The sequence below is a fragment of the Equus quagga genome, chromosome 5 (genome assembly GCF_021613505.1).
Source record: "Equus quagga isolate Etosha38 chromosome 5, UCLA_HA_Equagga_1.0, whole genome shotgun sequence".
In the NCBI taxonomy this organism is placed as follows: domain Eukaryota; kingdom Metazoa; phylum Chordata; class Mammalia; order Perissodactyla; family Equidae; genus Equus; species Equus quagga.
Window position 1 is genome coordinate 794,888 of NC_060271.1, and position 12,513 is coordinate 807,400.

Below are 12,513 nucleotides of genomic sequence, written 5' to 3' on the forward strand. Positions count from 1 at the left end.
AGGACAGCAGGGGTCTGAGAGCGCAGCTCCAGCGCAGGGCAGCAGGAGCACGCCCAGTCGAGGAGTCCGTGCCTGGATTCGGACCCTCCGAGAGGGAGGCACACGAAGCCCTGATAGTAACACTTCGTTCCCCCTCCTGCCCCCTGACTGGCTCGAAATATTCCGCTCTCTCCTGCCCTCTCTGGACATTCAGCCTCCGGATACTGGCTGGCCTGTGGCCTCCCGGCACCAACCCATTTCCTCACACGCACACCAGCTCTGAGACCTTCTGAGATACACTCACACTTTGCGACTCACTGATCACATCCACAGGAAGCCAAGACAAAACCCCGTAATGGGGGAGAAAGGCTGTCAAACAGGTTATCTGGTTTCTAAATGGCCCATCCTCCACACTCCACTCCCAAGCGGGTCACTGAATTTTAGGTTCACCTTAAAATTTTTAAATAAAAAGAAATAAAAATTAAAGACTAAAGGGCAGGAAAAACAGAGGCAGACTTCCTGCACACAACCACACAGCCAAGGCTCATCCGAGGCGCAACCCACGGGGCTCCATCGTCTCCACAGAGCAAACCCACGTCGATCTGTCCTCCTTCAACCACGGGAGGAAACTGGGACTGAGAGGGACAGGGTGACCTGCCCCAGTTCTCCCAGCTGAGAAGAGGCAGAGCAAAACTGAGAGCTAAGGGGTATCCGGCTCCTGCCCTCATCCGGATGTGACAGTTAAACAAGTGTGACCTACTCCTGCCAGATTAGAAAAGGGCACCCCTGAGGTGCTCTATTAACACATGAGCAAGGAACAAGCCAAGGGGTGAGTGAACAAAGGACAGAATTGTGAGCTACAGTTGCTCACACTCTACAACTCCTCCTGCATGACGCTCCCCACGCTTACCCGCCATCCCGTCATTATCACAGGAGGATTACAAATCGGCATCTGGCATACTGGCCAAAGTAATTGACGGAGAAATTACAATTTTGTGATTGTCTTTTTACCTGCCCCAAATTAATTTTCCCTCTTTTCTTCAGTAGTAAGAGAAATACAATTTTATTCAGAGAGCAACACATCCAGCTAAAGCCCTATTTTGCCGAGTGTCCATTCTAGCTAGATGGGACCATAAACCTAAGTGTTGGCCAACGATACGTGAGCTGAAGTATGATGTAGATCTTCGAAGACGGTGTTTAAAAAAGGCTGATCAGATATGTGGCACATCTTTTTTACGCACTTCCCCCACCTTCCTTCTTCCCGCTATGTGGAATGTGGACTTCATACCTGAGACTCCAGCAGCCATCTTGGACCATGAGATGACCCTGAGAACAGAAGTCAGGGCTGAAGATGGCAAAGTAAAAATGTCAAAAGAACTAGTGTCCTTGATGACTTCAGGGGCCATCACAGTAGCCCAAGACTCCACGCATCTAGATTATTTATGGGAGACAACGAACCCTTGTGTGTTGAAGACATGGCTATTTTGAATTTTCTATTATTTCTATTCCTATTATTCATCAGTGAAGAGATAAGGATCATATTTCTTCCATAAAGAGTGAAAGCATTCTTCTTTTCCAAAAATAAGGGTAAAGGAAATCTAATACTTATAGGCCATTTCTCAGCACTATTAAATACAGTAAAAATAAGCTGACGTGAGAGGATGGCTGAAGCGTTCTTCAAAGAACCTAGAAGAACCGTTTCACACCATCGTTCCGAGAGACCACCCTTCAGTGCAACCACAAGACAATGCAAACCACAGAGCTTTAGCATCAAGCATCAGGAATAACTGTAATTTTTTTTTTCCAGAACTCTTTGATTTTATGAAACTACCTGGGGAATCCTTATCAAGTTTCAACCAAGGTCTGGCCAAAAAATGTTACTTCTAGGATGATCTAAATGCAATCCATTTTACTTTCATTTGAAAGATTTGCAGCATTATTCATAGTAGCCAAAAGAAAGAAACAACCCAAGTGTCCAGCCTGGGTCCACCAACAGGAGAATGGAAAAGCAAGATGTAGTATATGCACATGGTGGAATATCATTCAGCCATAAAAAGGAAGGAAGTCCTGACACATGCTACAACATGGATGAATCTTGAGGACATTATGCATGTGAACTATGACAGACACAAAAGGACAAATGCTCTAGGATCCTACTTGCCTGAGATGCCTAGAACAGGCAAATTCACAGAGACAGAAAGCAGATTAGAGGTTAATGGGGGGCCTGGGGAGGGCAGGCATGGGGATTGTTGCTCAGTGGTTGCAGTTTCTGTTTGGAGGGATGAATAAATTCTGGAAATAGACAGTGGTGACAGTCATTCCACACTGTGAATGTAATGGAGGCCACTGCACTGCACTGTAACTTAAAAACAGTTAAAATAGTAAATTTTATGCTACATATATTTTACTACAATTTGTAAACATTAATAATATATCGAAACTACTTAACTGTATACTTTAAATAGGCAAATTGTACAGTACATGAATTATATTTCAATGAAGTGGTTTTTTAAAAAAATCAAGTCTTATCTCAGACATGCAACTGAGAAAGGCCAAGTGCTCTGGGGACTCTGAGGAGCCCCCAGGGGCGGTACCGGAGCGGAAGCTTCTCCCCTCTGCTCGCCACGATGCTGCCTTGGCCCTTAGGGAGATGACACTGCCACACCTGCTCTCTCCCTCAGAGCAGAGCCAGAGGAAGCACAGCGGACTCGGCACCCCATTCCCCTACTTAAGTTTCTCCAAGGGGGTAAGGAAAATTCACCCGAACATTGACAGACTGGAATACATTACGCCACGTTTTCAGGGTCATTGTGTTAAAGACAAGGTGATAAGTCATGCCTAGAATATCGAGTCCACTCCTTCACTTTCTATGCCTTGGGGCAACCAGTGTGCCTTGGCTTCAGGTAAGCACACCTGAGCAGGGTCTGCATCCACGTTGCCGACTCAGTTACTTGACTTGATATCTGCTTGACAACTCTGGTCTTCCCTCCCCCATATATGTGCATATACACCTGAACATGCAGATGCTGGCTGAGCCCCCTCTGAGCTGCGTTATCCATCCAGTACGCCAGAAGCTCTGGACATTAGAGGTGAGAGAAGATTTCCTATGATAATGAGGTAGTTTTCCATTCTTCATTTAGCTAATACACTTTGTATATAGTCTCCCTCAGTCAGAACTCCTATGGCAAGAAAGAGTGAGGGGCACTTTGAACCCTGAACAATAGGGGCATCTGTTAGGAGTTTAAATAATGAGGATTAACGTTAATTGTCCTAAGTGTGATAACGCACTCTGGTTCTGCAGGAGAATGTCAGCATTCTCGGGTGATTGTGTTACAGAATCTAGGAGGGAGGGATGTGGTGTTGCAACTCATTTACAAATGATTCAGCAAAAGAAACACACATATGCATGTCAGATACAGGTGGATGGAGAGGACACTGGAGAGCACAAATGTAAAATGATAACTGATGAATACAGGCAAAAGAGATGGTGCTCAGTGTACCATTCTCTCAACTTTTCTGTAGGGTTAAAATTTTTTCAAAAATAACCTGGGGAAAAATACTAAAGCAAAAAAAACCAACAATAATGAGTTCTCACCAGTATTTAAGAAAACACTGAAATCCCAATAAAAATACTAGTAATTGACATGAATATGTAGTTGACATATGTAATACTCATTGACACAATTAGTAATTGCCATCAATTGACATAAATTAATAAAATAAGTAGTTGGTAAATATAAAAAATTAATTGCATTTAATAATCAAAAAATGCAAATAAAATAAGATACCATTTTAAGCCTAAAAACTTGGCAAAATTGACAAAGACATATTCTATTGACATAGGATAGAATATTATACAAGTATCAAAAACATTTTCAGATAATAGTGATAAGGAAAATACAATAATAGATTAAGAAAAAAGTAAGTTGTATAAAGTAGACTTACAATTTAAAAAATGAAAAAACAGTCGAATAAGAGTCTAAATAACGATACTACTTTGGAGATACTGAAGATTATGTTTGGAAAATGACTATAGATCTGGATTCATGGCCCAATCATAATCTTCTGACAGATCAGCAAATAACCACAAGAAAAATAACAGTACAATAATATCCTTTATAAGTGCAGAACACAGAATCATGCAAATCAGGAAAATAACTACGACTTTAAAAGGAATTACAGTTCCTAAAACCATAAATTCAGCTCTTTAAAGTAGAAGACAGAATATTTACTGACAACATACACAGGATTGTACACGGCAGTGGAGGGGAGAGGGAAGGGAAAATAAATAAACATATCATATAAGGAAATATAAGGGAGGGGCTGGGCCCATGGCCAAGTGGTTAAGTTCACACGCTCCACTCCAGCGGCCCAGGGTTTCGCAGGTTCGGATCCTGGGTGCGGACCCAGCACCTCTCATCAAGCCACGCTGAGGCGGCGTCCCACTTAGCACAAACAGAAGGACCTACAACTAGAATATACAGCTGTGTACTGGGGGGCTTTGGGGAGAAAGGAAAAAAAAGAAATACAAGGGAAAAATAAACTTGAGGTTCTAGAAATTCAGCCCTGTTTTCCCATATACCATAGAAAAGTCTGAGAAATTCTAACATGGAACTTCTGAACCAAACTTACTAAAGTGTCTCTTGCATATATGGAGCTTGGTCATCAATTTCTCTTAGTTCAAAACAATAAAAATACGTGAATGGAGAATAGATAAATCTCCCAAACAGAATAATGCAAAATACTGTATGTAGATAATCTTTTCTCAAGGAGGTAAAGCATACCTCCTTACTCCTTAATCGTGGGCTGTGCATAATGACTTTCTTCCCAAGAGTACAGTCTAGAAGGGGGAGAAGAGTCGCTCACAGTGGCAAAACCTGACAAATGACACCTTCCAGGTGAGCAAGGTCAGGATCAACAGTGATAAGTCATACAGATAGTATGTCCCCTTGATAGAAGATATGAGAATGGCGCTCATCACAGAATGGGACTGTGGTCCTCCTCCCAAAAACATACTACCCAAGTCTCACCATGAGAAAAACATCAGACAAATTCCATTAGAGGGCCATGCTACAGTAGACATGACCACTACTCTTCAAAGCTGTCAAGGTCGCCAGAAACAGAGAAAGCTGAGAAACTGTCACAGCCAAGAAGAGCCTAAGGAGTCAGGACTAAATTATATGGTATCCTGGATGGGATCCTGGAACAGAAAAAGGCCATTAGGTAAAAACGAAAGAAATCTGAATAAAGTATGGTATTTAGTTAATGATAATATATCACTATTAATTCATCAATTGTGACAAACATACCATACTAACGTAAGATGTTAATATGAGGGGAAACTGGGTGTCATGTATATGGGGACTCTCTGTACTGTCTTCACAACTTTTCTGCGAATATAAAACCGTTTTAAAATAAAGTCTAATCAAAATTCTAATTAAATTTAATAGGACAAACTTTTAAACAATTTATAGACTATTGCCAGCTCTGGATAACCTAGGGGAAATTTCTCTCAGACTCCAGCGTTAGAAAGAAGAGCAGTCAGGTTCCTACCTGTTCACTTCGTCAGGCTTGATCAGGTTCTAATCTTCGCTTTGGCCACTACGGAGCCTGAAAACCAACCTGTTAGTAATTATGAAGAGCCTTATAGTTTCTAGGAAGCGCTTAGCTTCACCTTAGTTATTGTATTCATATCTTCACTCCATTGTGACTTCTTAAAATTTTAATCACTGTTCTAATCTTCTGCTATGACCAGTCACCTCAAAGCTCTTTAGAGGGAGGATTTATATCTATGAATGTTTTTATCTAATTATACAAAATTTCATTATTCAAATTTCAGACTTCCCGTCTCTCATATTACCAAACTTCTGCATAGTTAACAACTCAATGGCTAGAATGTAACAAATTACTAAAGCGTTCAGCTTTAGTTCCTAAATTTCAAAATGGTGATAACACCACCTGCTTTAACGGATGGTTCTCAGCACTAACGGGGTCCACATTTGTTAATATCCCTAGAACAGATAGAGAAGGCACTAGATAAATGATGATTACATTATTATTATTAATAAAACAGCAATAAGTATTTTAATTAATTAATAAAAAGCATGGAGCTGAATTATAAATTAATCACAGGCCAGGTGGCGATTTTCTCAGTGACCTAGATAAACAAGAGGAGCTGCCATATTTTAGAGGATAAGAACAATAACTAAAGGGATGAGGGAAATAAAAAAGGAGGGGAGGAGAGAAAAACAGATACGAGGAGGAGGCGGAGGAGGACGTCTTACACATTGTCACTGCCAAAAACAAGTCTGAGAGCTTTAAGACAAGGTGAAATCTAATCACTTTTTACCCTTGACTCCACTAGAATAATAAAAAGAGAAACAGAAGGAAAAAAACACCCTCCAGCCTTTCTGGCACTCATTTCCCCCAAAGCCTCTCAAAGCAATCACAATAAGAGCCCAATAAACACCAAATCTGAGCCTCTCCTTAGCCCAGAGGATGCCAAGTTCATGTTCCACTGCCTAGTTTTTTGGCGCTGGCACACCTAGTTCAGCCCCTTATCTTCCTTATTGTAGAAGAGGGGACAGGCATGGGGATTTTTCATTAAAATAACTATGCATTGTTTAACTACCACGTGCTACACTTTCCATCCTCAGTACTTCTGACTCCCTCAATAACCCTGAGAGGCCGTCCAGGTGAGGACCCTGAGGCTCCTCAGGGTAATTCGCTCCAGGTTCTTGCAGACAGTGCATGGTGAAGACACTGAACCCAGTCAGTCTGACTACAAGGATTTCCCTCCTTCCACGGTGCCAGAAACTTAGTACAAGGACTCCTTGCCAAATCGATAGAGAAAGGGAACTAAACAAAACAGCTAATTCCGTTAAAAAATTTCTTAGCACTGTGTTGGAAGTTTTTCTGTTACATCACTCAGTCAGTCCATACAATAACCCCATGGAAAAGGCAGAATTTATCCCAATTTTACAATCAAAAAAGCTCAGAGGGGTTACGTGTTCACCCTGATCATGCTGGTTGAAAGAGAGAAGGGAGAAAGAACTGGGAGAAGAGGAAACAAGAGAAGAGAAAGATGGATGTCAGAGATGAGTGTGCCAGGAGGGGCCGACCAGCTCTGCAGGAGGAACTCGGTGCCCGGCCCAGGTCCACAGGCCCTGATCTAGAAGAGAGGGAAGCTGGAAGGGCAGCCTCTGAAGGCCCTTGTGGTCTGGGGCAAAGGGCTCCCGGGGGGCAGAGGGGGTCACATATCTGCACTAATGAAAACAGACTGATTCATGAGTGTCACAGCCGATGAAAAAAATGGCAGGGATGACTGGACAGCCAAGAAATCATTTCTGAGCATTAAACTTCTGCTCCCTCAGGGTCTGAGATTCTCATGGGCGGGATGGAAGCCCCCAAGCATATCTGATAGGCCAAGAAGAAGCTCTCCATTTTTAAATTCACCAAATTCATTAGACCTTTTAAAATACTTCCAACCTCTCACAGGTATGGAGCACCTTAGAGTCACATAGTGCTTTCATGTATATGCTATTAGGCAATGCTGTCCCAACTTAGCTGACCATATAAGCCTCTGGGGCACTTGTTAGTATACAAATCCCCAGGTATCCCACAGTCTGATTCAGTAAGCTTAAAATGGGAAGCCCTGGGGATCTGTGTGCTTGAATAAGAATATTTCAGCTGATTCCTATAATCAGGCTAGTTTGGGAAAATTGCCTTAATAGGACTCTCCCAACAAGTCTGCAAGGTAGGCATCATGATCCTCAATTTCCAGATAAGAAGAGTGAGATGCAAAGAAGGGAAGGACATGCCCAGGGTTACACAACTGTGACTCCACGATGGGTGGGCCTGCCCCTGCATTTACATCTGCCTGAGCCAGGGCCAGTTCCCAAAGCCTGCTCCCTGGGGTCTGCCTATGGCATCAGACGCTAGGAAATGGGGGTGCAGATTATCCAGCACCATCAGAAAGAACCAGGAAGTCCATATCCCAGGGTGAATAACACTCAAGGACAAAGAGAAGGGCCTCCTCCATGCAAGCCCATGGGGTATTGCCGAGACCCACACCATCAGCACTGCTTGGACTAATAGGTCCATTTGGCTAAAATGATCAAAATATTCCTTTTACTACTGCACAAAGGTAAGAAAAAATACTAGAGAAAGGTCTTCCAGAAAGAACTCCAGACAATTAATGTCACACCAAAAGAGGAAAGCCCAAGAGGAGACCCTCACCCACACACTGGCCTTTCCATTGGTGATAACAGTACAAGGGTGACCAATTGCACCTTCTGGGGTAAAGTTCAGACACTCCTCCAGAGCCTTCTCCCCCAACAAGGGGTGAGTCCCTGAGGTCTGCTGAGGCCATCTTCTGTGCGTGTGGATCCCTTCCATCCCAGCGTTTTGTTGGTGGGTGGGGAGGATAGCGGACATGAAGAATGACCTGCTTATGAAACACGTCCTCTCCTATCTCCGTTCTGGAAGTTCTTGCTGCTGAACTCTCACACTCTTATCAACTCTCTACAAAAAAAGGTCCAAATCATACAAAACGAGGTATGCAGGAAGAACATGGGGAAAACGGTACTCCTCTTCCCAGCTTCTCATGAGTTTAAATACAAAGGGGAATAGGGAGGATTTCGCCCTCCCTGAGTGAGCGAACTTTAAGATACAACGACTGCCTCCCTAGATACGTAGGTTTGCGCAGGTGCACCTGACCTCTGGGAAGGGGCCCTCGTCCTCACGGGGCTGTTCAATACAGATTCTACCTCGCTCTCAGCTGTGAAGGCCCCCCACCCTGCTGCCGCCGTGAGCACCCCTGAAACCTGAGGTCAACGTGACAACAGATTTGCTACCTTCACCTCCAACATGTCTCTCTCTCTCTATCTGTATCCATGTTCACATCCATTCCGTTAACTACAGCAGCCACAATTTCACGCTCAATGAGTATTTTTTAAATTGTTTCTGGCACAGAGCACAAACTTATTTATAACATTCAAAATTTATTGAAAAATGTTGTTAACTTCAACACACATACCTCTATACTCTGGGATGATTCAGGCACATTGATATAAAAAGCAAAATAGCTTCATAACACACCCATCCAGTTAAAATCAGCTTCCTTGAAAAACCTATCTCTTGCCTTAATTTTAGGGGCCCCCCAGAATTTTTCTTTTATTTACTACGTAAAAAGAGCCTTTGGAAAAATGGTCACATTTCATGACGGACTATTCACATCTCCTGCAAATGTGTCCCATTTTAATGAACGGTCCTCACCTTGGATACCCACATTCCAGGCCTCGCAGGAACAACGGTGTTTGGCCATGTGTAGTGGACATGCAAGACGGATTCCAGATGTTTCAAGTATGCAAAATTGCACACAGATGTACAACAGTGCGTCCAGTCAAAGCGAGGTAAGAGAGTAACATATACAAACACCCAAGCATGGATGAGCACACGGAAAATCCCCCTTGCGATTAACCTACCGTGCTGTGACGCCTGTTGCCTTCCACGACAAGAAGTCTGGGAGATCGAAGAAATGCCCCGCCTTATCCCAGCACGTCTCCCTCAGGTTCTGCCAAATTGAATACATGTTAGAGTCAATTATGGGTTCTTCTACCCTCTCCTCTTTCAATAATGTTTCAAAATTTTCAAAACAGAAGCATAGCCAAAAATGCCCAATAAAACACCTGTTCAGGGGCCGGGCACACGGATGACATAAAAGCAATATTATATAGGAAAGAAAAATTGGTAATTATTGATCCTTCCAAAAATGACTATAATTTCCCTTTTATTCCTCTGTGCCAACCTGGAGGGGGAGAAATCGTACTCCATGAGGGTATGCACTCCATCTTCGCAGAGAAGGGTGAAAGGAGATGCTTCAAGACATATAATAAGATTTCAAAGCTGAACAGCTATAAATTGGGAAGAAAATGCACTAAGAAATTACGCAGTGAAACGGAATCTGTCCTGCCATGTAAACTTCTCCCTGCACCAACTGTTTCCAAAGGTAACAGGAAAGATGGCCCCTGCCCTCAGAGAGCTTCCCATCAAAGCCCAAGAGAATCAAGCTCTTCTTGTAAATGTTTTAAACATTAGCTTCTTCCACACTGCCAGTGCGGTCAGACGTTTTCTTGCCGCTGGGCTTTTCCCTTCCTCTGCCGCCTCAGTCTGGAACCTTCATTCCTCACCTGCCACCCTGTTCCTCCCAGGGTCCACGTTGCCCTGCCCGCTTTGGCTAGACCTGTCGGCCCTTCCCTGGGGAGGCCTTTCAGGATCCCCCACTCAGGTTAGGTCCGGCTGTCGGACAACCCATGCCGCCTGCAATTATTTGGGTAAGGTCTTTCTTTCCTGCCAGACTGTAACCTCTACGAGGTCAAGGACCTTGTCAGTTTGCACTGTGATATCCCAGGACTGTCCCCTCTCCTGCCCCACACAAGAGTCCCCTCAGCTGTGAGGAGAAACCACAGGACTCCAGCCCCCTTACACACTCAGCTGGACAGGGATGGATAAGTGACCTAACTGAGCCACTCAGTTCCTTCTCCCAGGAACTCAGAATCAGAACCCAGTGGAGCCATGTAGCTTCTGCTTGTGAATGGAACTGGAGGTGAGACAAACCGGAAACTGTGAGGTGGCCGTTTTCTGCCAAGTATCTGGAGAAGAACTATACCAAGAAAAAAAGAAAGCAGACAGAAGCAGCAGCGAGAAGGGCTTCCTACCATCCAGGCAACTCTCCGTGGCCTGGTTTCCATAATTCGCCCCCCAAGAGGCTAGAACAAAAGGAATGTACCATAAGCACGAGGGATCTTTGGAACCCAAGGGCAACAAAACAGAAGTCCCACGAAAGACATATTCCAGTACAGGCCAGTGGGTGACACACAGGCGCTCAGGAAATATTTGCTGGACAGCCAGACAAACTGCTCAGGATCACCACAAACCCTCCCACGCGAGGAGCAGGGCAGAGCTTACCCAGGGCGCCCCGGCGTGTCAGCTCCTGAGAGCAACACAGAAGTCCTGGGTGTGAGCACATCCCTTTTACAGACATACAACTGGCCTTTGCCTACATTTGCCCTCAAACGTTATGAGTTCTTCCTCTTTCCTTCCTGCCTGTATGAACACAGACATCTATGCACAGCAGTGAAACTGAGTATTAACCCAGCTACAGGGTCCCCTAAAACAACGGCAGTATCAGAAGGGTTCAGACGTAAAAGGCAGTGTGAAGCCCATTTTCTGTTGTTGTTGTTTTTTTGGGTGAGAGCTTACATCTAGAAAGGGCTAAATTTCTCTTTGAACGCCCATACATCTTAATGTTAACCAAAACAAAACTTAAAGCTGATTAAACATGCCTAACAAAGCCGTGAACCAGTATTATCCTTGTACACCGCTAGCTCACAATCAGAAAGGGGTAGCCTTTGAAACTATGAGTCAAACTCCTGGTATGCCTTCTGGCTAGTCCCCAGACCCCGTCCCATGGGCGCTGTGGTCCAGTGATCAGCTCTCAGGGAGGAGGAGCACAGGCCTCTCCTTGTGAGGGCTCCAGGAATGCACAGCGAGTCTCCAGAAACACACCGCCAGACCACAGCAGCACAGCTCCTGCTGCACACCAAAGCTGAGCCATCTCCCCAAGCCCAGGAAACAACAGCTTCTGTCAGATCCTGCAGATGCCCGTTAAAGACCTGCATAACGCGAGCTTTCAGCCTGTACCACACAGACAGCCCCTGCAGACAAGGTAACCCAAGCAGAATGTCTCAGGGAGAACTTGAGGCCTCTTGCCAGAGAGAGAAGAGTGGGGGTAGGAGGCGCAAGGCAGGCGGGAAGAGTCCTTTCTTCTTGAGACCACGCCAGCTTCATTCCTCAAAGCCAGGGACCCCAGTGCAGCTTCTCTATAGGATGAGAAACCAGAAACAACATCTTATTAGAAGTATGAGGTATCCTTAAGAATGCACGTGGTCTTGGAGGAGAAGACAGCAGTATCCCCTGCTTTCTCTACAGAAGCAACATCTGGAGATTAGCCAGCAAAGGGAAAGGGGAAAGAGCTTGCCTGGATGGGAGGGAATGTTTCCAGAAGCCTGACCCCTTGAGATGCTGACAGACAACTGTGAGGGTCTCATGCTGTTCTTCTGTTGGGCTACACGACTCAGAAGTGCTTTGTCCTCAAATGCCAGACTAGCCAAGGGCATATTAGCCTCCGTGGATGGATTTTTAATTCAGTTCTGTGGGAAAATCTCTCTGTCCCTGTCCCTCCCCAGCCAGTACAGTCCCAGCCAAGGGCCTCAATCTTACTGAATTACTCCTACTCTTGTAAGCATTGGGCTGCGTCAGGGCCGTGACTGTCCTCTTGCATTCCTCCACAGCAGACAACACTGCTCCATGAGCCTCATCTTGTTCGATTCTCAGGGGGTCAGAAGGGTGTAGGCTATATACAACAGACACGTACTAAGGATGTAGAAACAGAGGTCCGGATGACAGGGCTTGGCCCAAGGTCACACAGGGCTCCCAGCTCTGAAGCAAGCCTCCCCGCTTCCCCTGGGCGCA

The 12,513-nt window shown here is 44.8% G+C and overlaps 1 protein-coding gene across 13 annotated transcripts in view; it reads right to left on the reverse strand.

The window, feature by feature from the left end:
* Positions 1–12,513, reverse strand: part of FGGY (FGGY carbohydrate kinase domain containing) — a 378,028-nt gene that overhangs the window by 305,001 nt on the left and 60,514 nt on the right. For all 13 annotated transcript variants that reach the window (XM_046663109.1, XM_046663101.1, XM_046663099.1 and 10 more), the window contains one exon: positions 9,465–9,553. In XM_046663109.1, the coding sequence (XP_046519065.1) occupies positions 9,465–9,553 (89 nt within the window). The remainder of the gene's footprint in view (positions 1–9,464; positions 9,554–12,513) is intronic.